The sequence below is a fragment of the Bidens hawaiensis genome, unplaced genomic scaffold, assembly GCF_021521415.1.
Source record: "Bidens hawaiensis isolate Kalapana, Puna unplaced genomic scaffold, B.hawaiensis_p1.1 tig00029749_1, whole genome shotgun sequence".
In the NCBI taxonomy this organism is placed as follows: domain Eukaryota; kingdom Viridiplantae; phylum Streptophyta; class Magnoliopsida; order Asterales; family Asteraceae; genus Bidens; species Bidens hawaiensis.
The window spans coordinates 218,364-233,408 of NW_027494942.1; the positions used below are offsets into that span (position 1 = coordinate 218,364).

General features: G+C 33.7%; 2 protein-coding genes across 3 annotated transcripts; one reads left to right on the forward strand and one right to left on the reverse strand.

The window, feature by feature from the left end:
- The first annotated feature begins 1,449 nt into the window (after positions 1 to 1,449).
- On the forward strand, positions 1,450 to 1,866 carry LOC143579429 (ethylene-responsive transcription factor ERF122-like). The gene has a single exon (XM_077062739.1). It carries the CDS (start codon positions 1,450 to 1,452, stop codon positions 1,864 to 1,866), a length of 417 nt encoding a protein of 138 aa, XP_076918854.1.
- Positions 1,867 to 6,971: 5,105 nt separating this feature from the next.
- LOC143579439 (myb family transcription factor PHL8-like) lies at positions 6,972 to 8,474 on the reverse strand. 2 transcript variants are annotated; one of them, XM_077062748.1, is made up of 6 exons: positions 8,265 to 8,474; positions 8,060 to 8,136; positions 7,907 to 7,964; positions 7,758 to 7,830; positions 7,600 to 7,666; positions 6,972 to 7,517 (listed from the first exon to the last, which is right to left on the reverse strand). In XM_077062748.1, exons 1-6 carry the CDS (start codon positions 8,401 to 8,403, stop codon positions 7,020 to 7,022), a joined length of 912 nt encoding a protein of 303 aa, XP_076918863.1. In that variant the 5' UTR covers positions 8,404 to 8,474; the 3' UTR covers positions 6,972 to 7,019. The 2 variants fall into 2 exon arrangements, with proteins under 2 accessions (XP_076918863.1, XP_076918862.1); XM_077062747.1 differs by having other exon boundaries at positions 7,600 to 7,669.
- Positions 8,475 to 15,045: the final 6,571 nt, after the last annotated feature.

Here is a 15,045-nt window from a genome sequence, read left to right on the forward strand (position 1 = left end):
TACGACCACAATGAGTCTAGAATATTCTAAGGCATAGAATATAATTCAAACATAGATTCCTAAATGCAAAATCATGAATAAGGCCATGTAATACCATCCGAATAGTTTAAACGAGTAAAATCGGGTAAAATTGTAATAGGGTGTGTATGCGCACCCAAAACGTAAAAACAGTTAAAAGGGGCATCATGAACTCACCTGAAACGAGGCACAAAATCACCACGAGCTAAAGAACCCCTAAGTATTCCCACAACTCACACGTCTATCGGATTATACACAATAGTTACTAACGATACCGAATGAACTCGTTTATCCTACGAGGTGTTCTAACATGGTTTGAGTTACCTAAGCCTCGTCCTCACCAATTTCAATTACAACAGCCCCCGGGGCCTTATATTTACCAAAACCACCCTTAGATAAACCCGAAATTAAGGAATTCCCAAATTACCCCCGGAAGTTGCCAGTTGAACTTGCGCGTTTGTGAGTCGTTTATGCTCTTAACATCCAACTCAGCCACGTGTGGACCAAATTTGATAAAATCACAGCCGAAAATTCCACACGACACTGCACGAGTTGGATGGATCAGTAATTCGCAAGCACAACGCACAAACTACCAATAAACGCGAATTTGCGTTGTACCGACCCGTTTGAGTAACCGAAAAACAATTCAGCCCCAGTACTTAAAAAAATTATTTTTACATAGCCCATATATTAAACCGAATCTACATAAACTGAATTGGTTGTTAATTCCTTCAAACATCGCGCTAAAAGCAACAATTAGCAAACTAGACAACCGAAACCTAGTTTTCACATAATCAACAATAGACCACTCTAACGAATGCTAAAGATCATAATACTAAAGTATGATATACAAGACATACCTAGGAAGATGATGGAGAAAAAACTTCAATTAAAACAGCCCCAAAAGGACCTCAATTGGTCAGCCACCGGTTAAGTTCTAAACCGGAAGAATTGATCAATGTCGAGTATAAGGGGCACATTTTAGCATGCAAAGACGTATTTTATTACATAGGAAGACCATAGAAATAAATTATAAAATATTTACAAGATTTTATTAAGTCTCTTAGGTTTATATAGATATTTTTATTATATTATTCTAGTGGACATAAAAACCATAAAAATTCCTCCAACACAGAAAGGTACGTTCAGCTATTGCAGTGTGCAGCAAAAGTATTTTATTTGTTTAAAAATCATTACCAAACCAAATTAAACGATTCCAATTGTGTTGTAATTTTAACTCAAATGTGAACTCTCAGAAGTGGAATCAACCAATTTAGACTTTTCAAAAAGGAGTTATGATGTCGGGGAGACAGACCAGAATCCGTCCAAGAAAAATTTGAATTTTGAGCTACACATGACATATAAGCTCTTTAGTAACCCATTCTCACAATTTGAATTTTGAGCTACACATGACATATCTCTCCAAGAAAAATGAACAACAACAACAATGTCGAGCATTCCGTGATGGTTTCGGCACTCAGCCATGTCATACGAGGCGGTAACAACCCTAGTGGTGGAGTTGTGTTTGTAGCAAGTCCGCAGGAGCAAGAAACATGTGTCGTTTGTGGACTGACGGTCCCAGACAAGTGTTTGGGGTGTGAATTATTCACTACCCGAGAAGAGACGAGGGTGAAGAAATATAGAGGAGTGAGTTTAAAGACGTCCGGGAACTGGGGGGCGGAGATTATGATTCCGGGGAAAGTGAGGATGTGGCTTGGGACGTTCAAGACGGCGGAAGAGGCGGCTAGAGCTTACGATAGGGCTAACATTTACTATAGAGGAAAGAATGCCAAGACGAATTTTCCAGTCGAGGATTACCCGGAGATCCAACCAGCAGACCTACTCTAAAAAACACGTGTCTCTACCAATTGGACTAAATATATAGTATGCATTGCTAGTGGTATAAATAAAGTCTTCATGAATATTAATTAGTACAATTTATCTATCTACGGTAAATTATGAGTTAATTATTAGGATGTGGTGATTTTAATTTATTTACGTGAATGTATTCACGCATGTAAGTTTATGATGCTTTTTTAATAATAAGTTTCCATTTAAAAGATTTTAAGTAAAAAAATTGAAAATCCTCACCTGTTTAGCAACACGCCTGTTGGTAATTGGCCGGTGATCAAACAATTGAATAAGAACACAAGATAATAATTGATATGCAAATTTGAATTTGATTATTGTGAATAATTTGTCTGATACTATGAAAAGTGATTGATGGAGGGGTATATAAACCCTACCAACCTTTCCCTTAATTAGAGATGCAACGTTTCATATGAAGCGATTCAATCTAATTACAATACTGACCCTCTAAATTATTTAAAATAATACTTTTAACCTAAACATACTTTAAACTAATAAAAAACAGACCCTTAAAGTTTATAAATATAAGACTAAATTTTGTTTAAACTTCCAATAACGCCCACACTCCCTATTAAGGTTCAGGTTTGTCACATTCGGGTTAGCTGGGTTTCAACCCTATATTAAGTTCATTGTCCGGGACGGTAACCTTTTCATATTTTTGATTATTTGACACTCCGAAATCAAGTTTTGGGGAAGTCCTCTGCCCATTAGCAATGTTTGGGGTCGTTGGGTTTATATTGTCAAATGTCAACTGCAGGAAATGTCAAAATAGAGTATTAAGTAGTCAATAAAAGTCAAAATCAAAGAAAATGCTGAAACCTATAGATGACCCTCTTGGTAGCCCATCACTAATGTTAGACATGAATGCATAAAATGGTAGTTATACTGATGGCCTAATGTGGTAACTCTAGCGAAAGTACGAATAAATTGACCAAACATAAACGGATATAACTTAGCATTAATAAACACAAACGAACAAGCTTTATATAATTATATACAACTGCTTATGCATTATTTAAAATTTAAACGAACAAACAAAATGAACGAACATAAATAAACTAACATAAACGGACATCCACAATGGATGAATAAAACATGTGTTCATCTTCGTTTGTTTAGTTAAACGATCATAAACGAATTTCCTGTCGAACATTATGTTCATGAATATTTGGTTCTATTACAGGCCTACAGGCTACAGGTTGGGTTTTTTATTTATTTATTATTTTTTGTAATTTCATTGTTATAAATTTGCGGCTCAAATCCTTTTTTTTTTCTATCGACGAGATTCATACACTATATTCCTATATATGCTATTGACAAGCTTCATAAATGTGAAGCAAATAGATATATGTCTAGCAGTCTAGATATATTGTACAAGCAAGTGAGCAAGGTTAGGATAGGATAATACTTCAAGTCATATTATGTTAAGAGTGTGTGTGTGTATATACACATCAATAAGCAACATGTCTTTCTACATTTAAACCAGCTTTCAACACAACTAAAGACTTTTATTTCTTTTAATTTGTTCAACAGGTTTGTTTATTATTTACTTTTTTTTTATCTTAAACTGTCACGAAAATCATTATTACTATGAACAATCTTTAGCGTCATAAATTTTGGTGATTCACAGTGGCCAGGATCATACTGTGACTCCTCTAACCTATTTGATCTCTGAACTTTTTTACTTTAAATCATTTGCTATTTCTAATTAAACTCAAAACGATTACAATAAAGTGACAGGCAAACGGACAACAATCTACATCGCAACACCCTTTTGAATAGCAAAGCCAATCCTACTAAAAACGAAGCTTTGCGACTTAAGAGCTGAAAAAGTACCATGTACAACACGCTGAACCCTGCTCAGAAATTTCACAGCCTTCGAGGCCAGAAACCAAAATGTATCAAAAGTAAAAGAGAGAAACACATGTTGATTTAGTATGTGTATGCATATGTGTAGGTTTCAAATACCAAAAGTGTGTTACAAGAGTAATGGCCAACACATGCATGCCTAGAAGGCGATGATTTGAAGTTTTGACGTTACGAATGGGAAAAACACGGCACTTGTGCTTATCAATCGGTTTTCGACAAGTGAGGTTACTTTGAGGCCGCACTTTCTCTCTAGAAAAAAAAAACGAACCTTCTCGATGCTTAGACGAGTGTGTGTACGACTATTTAGGCAGAAAGTACAATGATAGGATATTTTGAAATGTGAAGTAGGTGAATTAAAATGGACAAGCTAACCAATTTTAATCACAACAGACAACATTACGCCTACGAGGCAGTATAGATCATAATACGTGTCTTGTCGTTTCACGAATTATGCGATTCATGGGTGAACATTATTTCTGATATCATTGGGTGAAATTATGCCTCACTATATTTTTTTCACTCAATAAGTCATAATCAAACTTAAATTTTCATCCAATAGGACATGATACGTTTCATGATCTGGCTCAGTTCACTTACGGGAGTTTGTTTATTATGTCGAGTGATGTTATGTGTACGTAGTTATTTTATTGCTTAAAAAAGTCAGCATGTTATAGTTATTTTATTGGTTATAAATCAATGTGTGTATTTATAAATAATTGAATCAATATTTACTTTGGTAGATGATCAATTGTAGATTTTCAGAGTGAACTAAACCCTACATATATCATTACATCATGATTAAGATCATTATTGAAACAGTACAAGAATCTCTGCATAATGTACAATACTTGAAATAGGCCTATAAGGCTATCCGCTATGGTGGGGGGCATCGAAGCCCCTCCACCGTGCCACGTCAACGTCACGTCATCGTCTCGTAGAAAACGGGGCATCGGAGCCCGCCCCGCTATGGTTAATGCCCCTTGGGCGCCCCCAATATATATATATGTGTGTGTGTGTGTGTGAGAGAGAGAGAGAGAGAGAGAGAGGGAGGGAGCCCACCGCGCCCATCGTCCCCTCCACCATTCCCCCTCCAGCGCCCCCACCGACAGCGCCCTGCGGCGATGTTCCGCACCCTCGGCGCCCCGCTTCTCTCCCTTCCACGCCCCATAGCGAGGAGCCTAAAAGAGGGTGTGGGTTATGAACCTTTTATAGAGTGCAATGTGGACTCCTCGGGGAACCACCATTTATTCCAAGTGTACCAATGTGTGATGCACGGCTACTAATTTCATCAAATGCTCAGTTTTACCTCAAGAACGAGCCTGCGGGAAGAAAGTTGAATTTTTATCGAATTCATCTGTTTCGAGTCGTGACAAACTTTAGATCATTCCTTCAAATCAATTCTTTATTAGATACTTTGAATTTCGTTATGCGTTTGATAATTGATTGTTGTATAATTCAAGATAAACAAACGCCAATCACATCGAGCAGCTTCATTTAATAAATGATTTCTTTCTAACATTATAAACGTATATCATATCCAAAAAAAATAAAACTTTATTATTATTATTATTATTATTATTATTATTATTATTATTATTATTATTATTATTATTATTATTATAAAATAACTTATCATATGGTAAGACTTAAGAGATTGGGGCATTGGGCTACTACACTTCTAATCAGGCTATAACGGACTAACGGTATTAATTGGGCAGTCCAGGCCCAGTTTACAATTCACAAGTCCCAAAAACTTGTGTATTATGAGTATTACAATAACAATTATGAATAAATTCATATATAAGAAATATATTATTGCAATATATATTTAATACGAATCTGTAACTAAAGTCGTTCAACTAGCCATTTTTAACAAAATTAACTTATATTCAACTCGTCTCAAACTCAAGCCAGTTTCCATCTTATTACACCAGGAATTGACTCGTTTATTGTTTTAATTTTAATTTTGTATTTTCTAATACTCTTTAATTAAAAACTTGAAATTAATTCAAATATTGTACAAGGAAAGGAACTAAATTATATGGTGGGCTAACATGCGAGTTTCTTTAGCTGTCAAGCCAAATCAGCTCAAGTTTTTATACAAGTTATCTCTAGCTCTAAACCGACTCTCAACATTTACACAAGTCAGCAAACTCGAGCTAAATCAACTCGATTTTTTAAGGTACTACTTTAAATGAACCAACAAGAGAGTTACAAAAATTAATTTAACAAATTCTATTGGTAATGAGTTTAGGAGAGGGGGGGTGGAAATGTGGAATGAAAAGTTTAGGGGGTGACTTGTAAGATGCTTGGAAGATTAGGGGGTTGGTAAAAACTTGTGGGACACCTCTTCCTTTTACTTCAAGTGATGAAGCAAAGAATAAAGCACAATAGAGGCAAATGATTGATTTTCTTTTCTAAAAATCTACATTATTGCATGGGTACAACTTCATATGCATGATTTACACATTATTATAAAATAAGTTTATTATTATTTTTTTTTTCATTTTCATTATACAACTATTTGAAAAGTTTGGTACAAGTGTCATATGCTAAAAGCAGTAAGCTGTTATTAAGGGTGATAATAGTTGTGTATTTTCAATTTTGTGGTTTGCATCCGGAAACCTTCTCTCCATCTAATGGTGCACTATACGACAACCAAACGGGTTTGGTCAGTAATACATGATTGGATTAAATTATCTAATTTCGTATCTTTTGATTTTGTGAGGAGCTTGCTCAAACACCCAAGTAAGCATAAAAGCAATATGAAGGAATGCTAGGTAGTTCAAGCGATTTCAAGTGTTACATGTTGAATGATCTGGAAATCAAGGAATGATATGATGTTCAATAAAAAGCCGCTTTCGTTGGAATACGTGATTAATGAGATTAAAACGACCTTATTTTTCTGGGTGAAGCAGACGGTCAACTTTGGAGTGGGAAAAGTGGTGTTGTTTTAACTTTATTAGTTTTCCTTCGTAGCAGGCGCTTAGCTGTTCTCGTAACTATAATCGGTTTGTTGTTTCTTTTATTTGTACGTTTGGGTCTCTCGCTTCCTGTAGGTCGTTCCCTTTTTAATTTTTAATATTATTGCCAATATAAAAAAACCTATCAAATGCATGCACACATGATTTGACACCAAATGTAGAATACATAATTTGTATACTTCTTTAAATGGATATAAATATTATATACTATATGATATTTCTAAATGACATACATAAATATCACAAACCATCCATCCATCACCAATGTCACAAAACCTTTCACTTGGAGTTCAAATCCAATGTGTATGACCTTGACTCAAAGTCAAACTCAAAGTCAACGTCATTCACATATTCACTATTCAAATCAAACCTCTTACTTTTACTAACTTGACAATTACCATCCGAAATTGTACTCCCACTTCTCTTCCTTCCACTCCGATTTTCGGGCTTCGTCTCCATTAGTGACAAAACAAGATTACCCTTTTCGTTTCTTCCCGAACTCTCGGATGACGTTAAGGAGCTTTCTAACGACGATTTCTCTTTCGGGTTCTTTTCAAGATCCGGTTTTGAAGTTGAATTTTCAAGTTCAGTAAGTACTGACAAAGAACTCGGGCATCCATTGTCCACCATCGAAACTAATTGCGACAACTCAGCTTTTGCTACTTCCACTTCTATAGTAGACGAGTTATACCCCGCGAGTGTGTCTTGTGCCTTTTTTAAAACCGATTGTAAATACTTTCCTTGCGCCTCAATTCTCAACTGCAAATGTCTTTGCACCTGAAAAAATCAGCTATCAGTGACGGATCCAAGAATATGCCAAAAAGATTCCTTTTTCTTTCTTTTTTTATTTATTTTTTACCTCTATTTGTTCATGAAGTTTTCTTTGCACTTCCATTTGCATCTGCAAAGCTTGAGCAATCTTTAAGCTTCTGATACAATAAAGATTAAAAATTTATCAATCTTCAAGATTTTACATTAACAAAAGATGGATAATTTATAGGTAAAAAGACGAATTACTCGTTAATCTGATTTGGGACTTCAACGATATGATCGGTACTAGTGACATCACTTCTATGATCATCAACGTATTCTACATCAAAATCAAGAATTTTATTAAAATCTTATATCAAAAAATATGCATAATAACTATTTAGTCATTTACACACCTTCTTGCTTACTTTCACTGCAATCCGGAGACTGTTGAACTTTCCCGAGCCTAAATTTCTTCATCGATAAACAGACGCATCATAATAACGATAAGTCGATTAGCATACTAATGATAACTATTAATTGGCAAACAAACTAAAGGCTAAAAGTACCTGCAAATGGCTCTTTAAGTGGTACAAAGTAAGCCCATGAATGCTCATGACTCTCATCAAAGACTTTGGTGTTGCTTCTGTTCATATTATTCATACCATAAATGTAAAAAGATGCAAACTTTTTACCACCCAACTAAAAAAGATTCAACTAAAAGAAACATTTTATAAAAACACATATATAAATATATAATTACATATTACTCACTTTCTGGGCCTCCAAGTTGAGCAACAGCATCAACGAACCGTTGGTGAAGCTCGGGAGTCCATTTGAGGCGCGGTTTAGCATCACTAGATAACACCAAATTCAAATCTTGGGGTTGATGTTGAATATTCTGACTAGCCATTTTTGGTGTTGAATATGTGTAGGTGTATATATATGTGTATGAGTGTATTGGTGATCAAACATAGAATAGAATTGGTGTGATTCTGTTAAATACAAGATATGTGTCAATGTTAGTTTATATAATTGAAGGTGTGTGTGGGGGGTGGTTGATCACTTATTCTCACACCATATCAGGAAACAAAAGTGGGACAATGTAAGGTGAAGGAATATATGCTCTAATGAGCTGTTTATTTATTAATCTATAATCTATCTATCTACCTTTCTCTCAATTCATATTTCTTCAATATATATTTCAATATCTACCCACAAAACAAAAGTGTTTTTTATTCATTTTTGTTTGACTTGAATGGCATGAAGAGAATCTTTGATGGTGCAAAAACAAAGAAAGCAAACACAGTTCCATTTGGTTCTCAAAAGCAGAGAAAAAGTGCATGATTTGTTTTTATCCTCATGTTTTCAATCACCCACTCTTCATGATTCACACCAAACTCACAAATACCAACATTTAGGTTTCAACTTTACATTTAAAGTTCATGAATTGCATAACTACACTTCTTGGTATCACCACTTTGGTAGGGTGGTCAGAAGTTTTAACTTATATTCATTTAAAAGTTTTTATGTTTGACATGGTGGGTTCGAATCTCACTCATGTGTCATAATCTCTTGTTTAATCTGATTGTGATGACGGATGATCGAAATTTCACAATTCACGTCTTTAGGCTCTACACTCCACAATTTCACGCTTTTTATCCAGTTCTGACGATGGATGATCAAAATTTCATAATTCACACCAAGCCCACAAAACCCAACTTCCAATTTCAAATTTACATCTAAATTTCATGAATTACAACAACAATTCTCATAGAAATTTCATCGAAAACCCAGCGCGCATAAAATAGAAAATCAAGAATTACACTCAACAATTGTAAAGTAAAGATCTTTGTTCTTTATCTTGCTTGATTCCTACTGAATTAAGGAACCCTACCATGATGTTTATGGGCTCTACTTTCTAAAACTACAAGAAACTTTGAGGAAAGGGGATTTAAGTTAGTGGGATAGGTGATTTTTTAATTTTTTTAATTTTTTTTTAATTTTGAAGGATATTATTACTTTTGGGGATTGAAAGTGATGGCAAATGAGGTTTTGTTTTCTTTGATTAGCCTATTTTTGGTGGAAGATGTGGTGGGATTGGCAGATTCTCTTTGTTGTTTGTAGCCTTAGGGGAATCAAAGAATCCAACAATAGATTTTAAGACAAATTGCTTGTTTTTATGCCATCAATTAATATTAATATTTATTATTATTTAAATAGAAAAAAAAAGGGAAAAGATAAAGTGATCATGATGGGAATAAACGAATTCATCAATGACCATGCCAAACATATTCCTATCTATATTAATAGAATATTTGATTTATTTCTATAACTTTACTAAATGTTCTTGAAAAATGTTTTTGAATATTGTATATGACTTTGTAACTAGGTAAATAATATTACTTCATGAAGAATACATTTTTAGTTCAAAATGGGTACAAGTGTTTTGTTCCCAATGTTTTTACAAAATAACTACTTCAATTGTTATGTCTCACTAGTCGAAAGTCGAAACGACTTTTAAAATCCATGACACGAAATAACTTTTAGAATACAATACGGAATTTCTCTATATTTACTCAACTAGACTAGCTGTATGAGTGGTTCTTGACATGACCGACCCGTCTAGTTTAGAGAACATTTGTAAGAGAGGTAAATATCATATCACAAATCATAATTTACTTTTCTTCTTCTTTAAATACTTCTTTATTATAAATTTAAATGTGTTAAATAGGGTGTTTGGGTAAGCTTCTATTCCAAAACTTGCTTATTTGCTAGTTGAAAAGCAAAAGGTGTTTGACAAAGCTTCTTCAAAAGCTTCAAATTGAAGCTTTTCAAAAACCAAATAAGCAAATTTAAAAGCTCACCCCAAACACCCCTTAAATATGATTACAAAAATTATTTTATTAACATGACAATGAGGTTTTTGGCATATTTATTTAGCTAACCGTGTTTTGAGCTTACCCATTTGACAACTAATAGACTGAAACAAACTAAACCAACTCATTTATAGTCGGGACTAGCAAACGTGTCGGATGAGTTCAGGTCAAGAGTTAGAAAGAGCGTTTGAAACAGCCATCTCAATCAACCCTAATTTTCTTTTAAAAAAAGACGCATATCAACCCATTTTTAAGATGGAGGGTCAAAATTGTCACGCCTGTTTATTACAAAACTGGCCGAGCTTATCGTCGTATTTTCTTAGGATCGGATTGGACGAAACTACCCTTTATTACTTAGAAAATATAAAACGATGGTAACAACATTGAAAGGTAAAGTCACGTGCAACGGATAAAACACAGAATGTTGAAACAATAAATATCAATCGCTTATTGTCGTTTGTTAGATGTGTATCATATGTATGTTGATGGTTGGTGTCTTGGTTTTATAATCTCTTATCATGAACATAGGCTCACTATCATGAATGCAAGTACCATATTTAAGAAAATTGATACTTTATTATGTTATAATAAATATATTTTTAATACAGCACGTTACGTTATGAATGCAAACCTATATGTTAACTTATCATATGCTTGGTATCATGAATGCAAACCTATATGTTAACTTATCAAGAGTTACAAGAAAACATAGAGTAAATTTCAAAAAAAAAAATCAGACTTAAAGGGGCACCAAGTGAACAACGAGGGTGGGGCATACAAATAAGTCCTAAACACCGTGAATGTAAGGCTTGTAAGTCCGAATGGCAAGTAAGTCCAACGTTCAACCTTAAAGTCTGATTTCTAATAAATCTGCTCATATTCTAAAAGTATTTTGAACAAGGCATCAGGGGGTTGAAATCAAATTAGGGTGACTTGGAGAAAACTAAATAAGCCTTGAGAAGAGATTATGGACAACCTGAAGTCTGTAGTGTTGGCCATTCTACCCTTACGCATAAATTGAACCTTAAGTATATCACAAGTGTCATGATAATCATGCTAAGTGCTAATACCTAATGTCAACCTGACTTAAGTCATAATAAGGCCGACTATGAAATGGTGTGAACGTAATTGAACAATCCGATCCCATGTTGAGATCTCTCTTTAAAAGTTTTGAAAAGAATACAAACTGGATTTTGATCTCTTATTCACCTTAAACTTTTGCTTAAGTTAAATCAGTGGTTCAAAATGATGTATCTTATTGATTTGAGCAAAGTTTGTGTGTGAAACCTGTCTAGCTTACTAGACATGTGATGTTCTATTTGAAATGAAATCTGGAATGATACAAGTGTTTTCAAGTTTGTCCTACATGTTAGAATTGTTTTTTGAAATGACTTTGTGCTTGAGCACCCGACGCGCACGCTCACGGACTTGAACTCGGACTCGGACTCGGGCGATGGGCGTAATGTGGCGTTTTGATGGCGCAATTTGCACTTCGCACGCTCGCATCGCCGCGAGCCACATAAGGAACAAATGTCTCGTTTATTAAATAACCTACGTATTCTAAGCGTCTTCCATTCCTTGATCCTCTAATCACGGTACTTGTAACATATATATAAAATACGGTCAGCTATAAATATAGCTGGTGAGATTTCCACAGTTTAAATACTACGTAAAATCCATACAATTCCATGAAAACTTGTGAAAAGCACATAAGGGTTCTTTACACTCGATGTAATGGACCTGAGTGTAAAGAACAAACGAAGGTCCTTTTCAGTTGGGGCTACCAACGTACTCGTATAATGAGGTCTCTTTTCCACTCGATACAAATGGACCTGAGTGCAAAGGAGGGGCGTATGATCATAGTTAATGAGGCAACCACTTGAAGTCTGTAAACAAATTAATATAACCGTAAACTAGTTAACCCAATTTGATTTAAGAACCCTAATTCCTAAATCACTTAATCCGTTAAGAGTTCGTTTAATTGATGTTAGGGTTAATGTTCCCCGATGATGGACGAACTTATACATATAAATAATTACCTCAATCGTTGATTATACACGGGATAAATTGATTGAACAGTGCCGACGACGAGGAACAACGAACAAGGTATCACCAGACTTTGTTAATCCAATAAACCATGGGGCTTCGGTTGGCGCTAGTATTTGAAGGGTACAGATGTGAGGAATCGAGTTATAATCAAGTCTAAGTTATATAGATGGATTTTAGGTCAAGTCGGTTTAGTTAATAAATCAATACACGTTATAACGGATCTCGTTTCCTAATTAACTTAGTCAGTTAGGCCGATAATAGTATTAATAATCATAAACACGATTACGGGTCAGACATATTCTTTTTATTATTAATTAATTCAGTTTATTATTAATAAATTAATCATTTTTTTAATCAATTAAAAATCAAAATAAAATTATAAAAACATTTTTAAATTAAATAAAAATTATGTAAATTAACTATAAAATATATCTCACCATTTTACATATAAAAATCAAGTTACTCGTTTTCATAAGTCGTTATTAAAAATCGCTTAATAAACGTAAAGTAAACTTTAAATTTCTATAAATTGTTTAGTCAACCCAATAAATATAGTTATAACTTATAATCAATAGTTCAAACTTTTCGAACATATAAACTTCGTTTTCTCGCCATTAAAGTGCTTAAATCATACTAATAATCGATTTATCGTTAAAGCATAAATAATAAAATAATAATCAAAGAGCCATAAAATTTGGAATAAATTGTAATAAAATAACAATTTCCTAAAATTATTCATACATTTAACCAACCGTAAAATCCCATTAGAATGATTGTTAAAAGTCGTGTTTATTCTTATTTATAGTTCGTACGGATTGACCGCTTCGATTTCCTTTGACGCCTTCGAGTTATTCTTATTCCTTTTTACTTCAGTTACTAAGGTGAGTTTTCACAACCCCTTTTTAAATGTTTTAATGTTTTGGGGTGGCATATGTATCCATTATAAAATTCAAGTATTATTACTTCGATTACTTACAAACTACAATTCAATCCTGGACTTGTGTGCTTATTTGTTTAATTGTGATATAGTGGGGCTTGATTAGCCATCAATTGAGGAACTTGTGGCTGAATCGCTTGGTAGGCTTGGTATGTACCGTAACTGAAGATGCTTGAAGACTCTGAAGATTTTTGTTTTCCTATCTCAAGTTATCTTATCTTTTCGTTATTGCTTTGTATCGACTCTCTATTTATTCGCGACATTTGATGATTTCAATTTGAACTATTTAAGCATTTCATTCTATGAATAAAGTGAATCGCCTCTACCGTAACTGAAGATGCTTGAAGACTCTGAAAATTTTTGTTTTTCTATCTTAAATTATCTTATCTTTTCGTTATTACTTTGTATCGACTCTTTATTTATTCGCGACATTTAAACATTTTTTCAATTTGAACTATTTAAGTATTTCATTCTATGAATAAAGTGAATCGCCTCTACCGTAACTGAAGATGCTTGAAGACTCTGAAGATTTTTGTAAAGATTTTGATTTTTGATAAATAATGTATAAGAACCAATACAACAACAAATTAGTGTACAAGAAAGTTTTTTACTTATTTGTAACATATTTGTGTAACCTTAGTTATGTAATTTTTACAATTTTAATGTAAATTGTAATTGTATTGACATTATATGATTATTTTGTTTAATGAATTTCACTTAATGGCTAGAGTTTAAAATTTTTTATCAATTACCTGTGTAATACATGGGTCTCAAACTAGTTTTATCTATATGCAACAGGCAAAAGTGACAGTTTTGACCCTCATTTTTATTTTTACCCCTTTTGTAGCAGGGTGTATACCGTATACACTTGTGTACTATACGTATGGGTGTAAACAAGCTGCACTCGAGCTAGCTAGGCTTATTTTGACTTACAAGAGCTCGAGTTCAAGCACTTTTTCTAAAACTCAAGCTTAGCTCGTTTAATTATTTATCGATTAATTCATATCCAGTTTTAATTGCTTTTATATATTTTGAGAAAAGCTTTAAACGAGCGTAAGCTCCGCTTGAGTTACTTTGAACGAGCCTAAGCTCGGATTGAGCTCGTGTAGTGCCTTAAACGAGCCAAAGCTCGTCTAGAGCTTGATTGTGCAATGTAAAATTATTCAAAGAATTCTAAAAGAGGTAAAAACTCGAAAAAACATAAGGTTTGATGAGCCTAAACGAGCTTCTCATACAAGGCTCGAACTCGTCCTCATAACTAAAGGAGCATTATTTGAGGCTTGGACTCGGGATTGAGCTAGAAAAAAATATTGGTTCGTTTCGAGCTTTTTATCTATCAAGCCCAAGTAGTTCGTATTGCACCCCTAATAATTATAAGGTAATATTTAAGAAATTAAATTTTTTTCGTTTATGATCCTCATTTTTATAATGTTAGCCCTTTTAATCTATTACATGGTAATCTTAGAAAAAAGAAAAAAAATAGGAAAACATATAAAATATGCGATCATCATATCGTATAGTCAGGTTATTCTACAAATGGGGACAAATGAGAATGATGAGAAGGATTTATAGCAAAAAAAATCCCTAAAAAATTTAAAAAAAATTCATAATTCAAAATTTAATAAAAAACAAAAAAAAGTAAAAATACTAAAATGTTTCCATTGTCTTCCTTGTTTAAAAAAACCACAAT

Excerpts from the sequence above, each read along its gene's own strand:
- LOC143579429 (XM_077062739.1), top strand. The coding sequence starts at position 1,450 with ATGAACAACAACAACAATGTCGAGCATTCCGTGATGGTTTCGGCACTC.
- LOC143579439 (XM_077062747.1), bottom strand. The coding sequence starts at position 8,403 with ATGGCTAGTCAGAATATTCAACATCAACCCCAAGATTTGAATTTGGTG. Across the intron at positions 7,965-8,059 it reads ACTTAAAGAGCCATTTGCAG|AAATTTAGGCTCGGGAAAGT; the intron begins GTACTTTTAGCC and ends TTATCGATGAAG. Across the intron at positions 7,831-7,906 it reads CAGTGAAAGTAAGCAAGAAG|AATACGTTGATGATCATAGA; the intron begins GTGTGTAAATGA and ends ATTTTGATGTAG.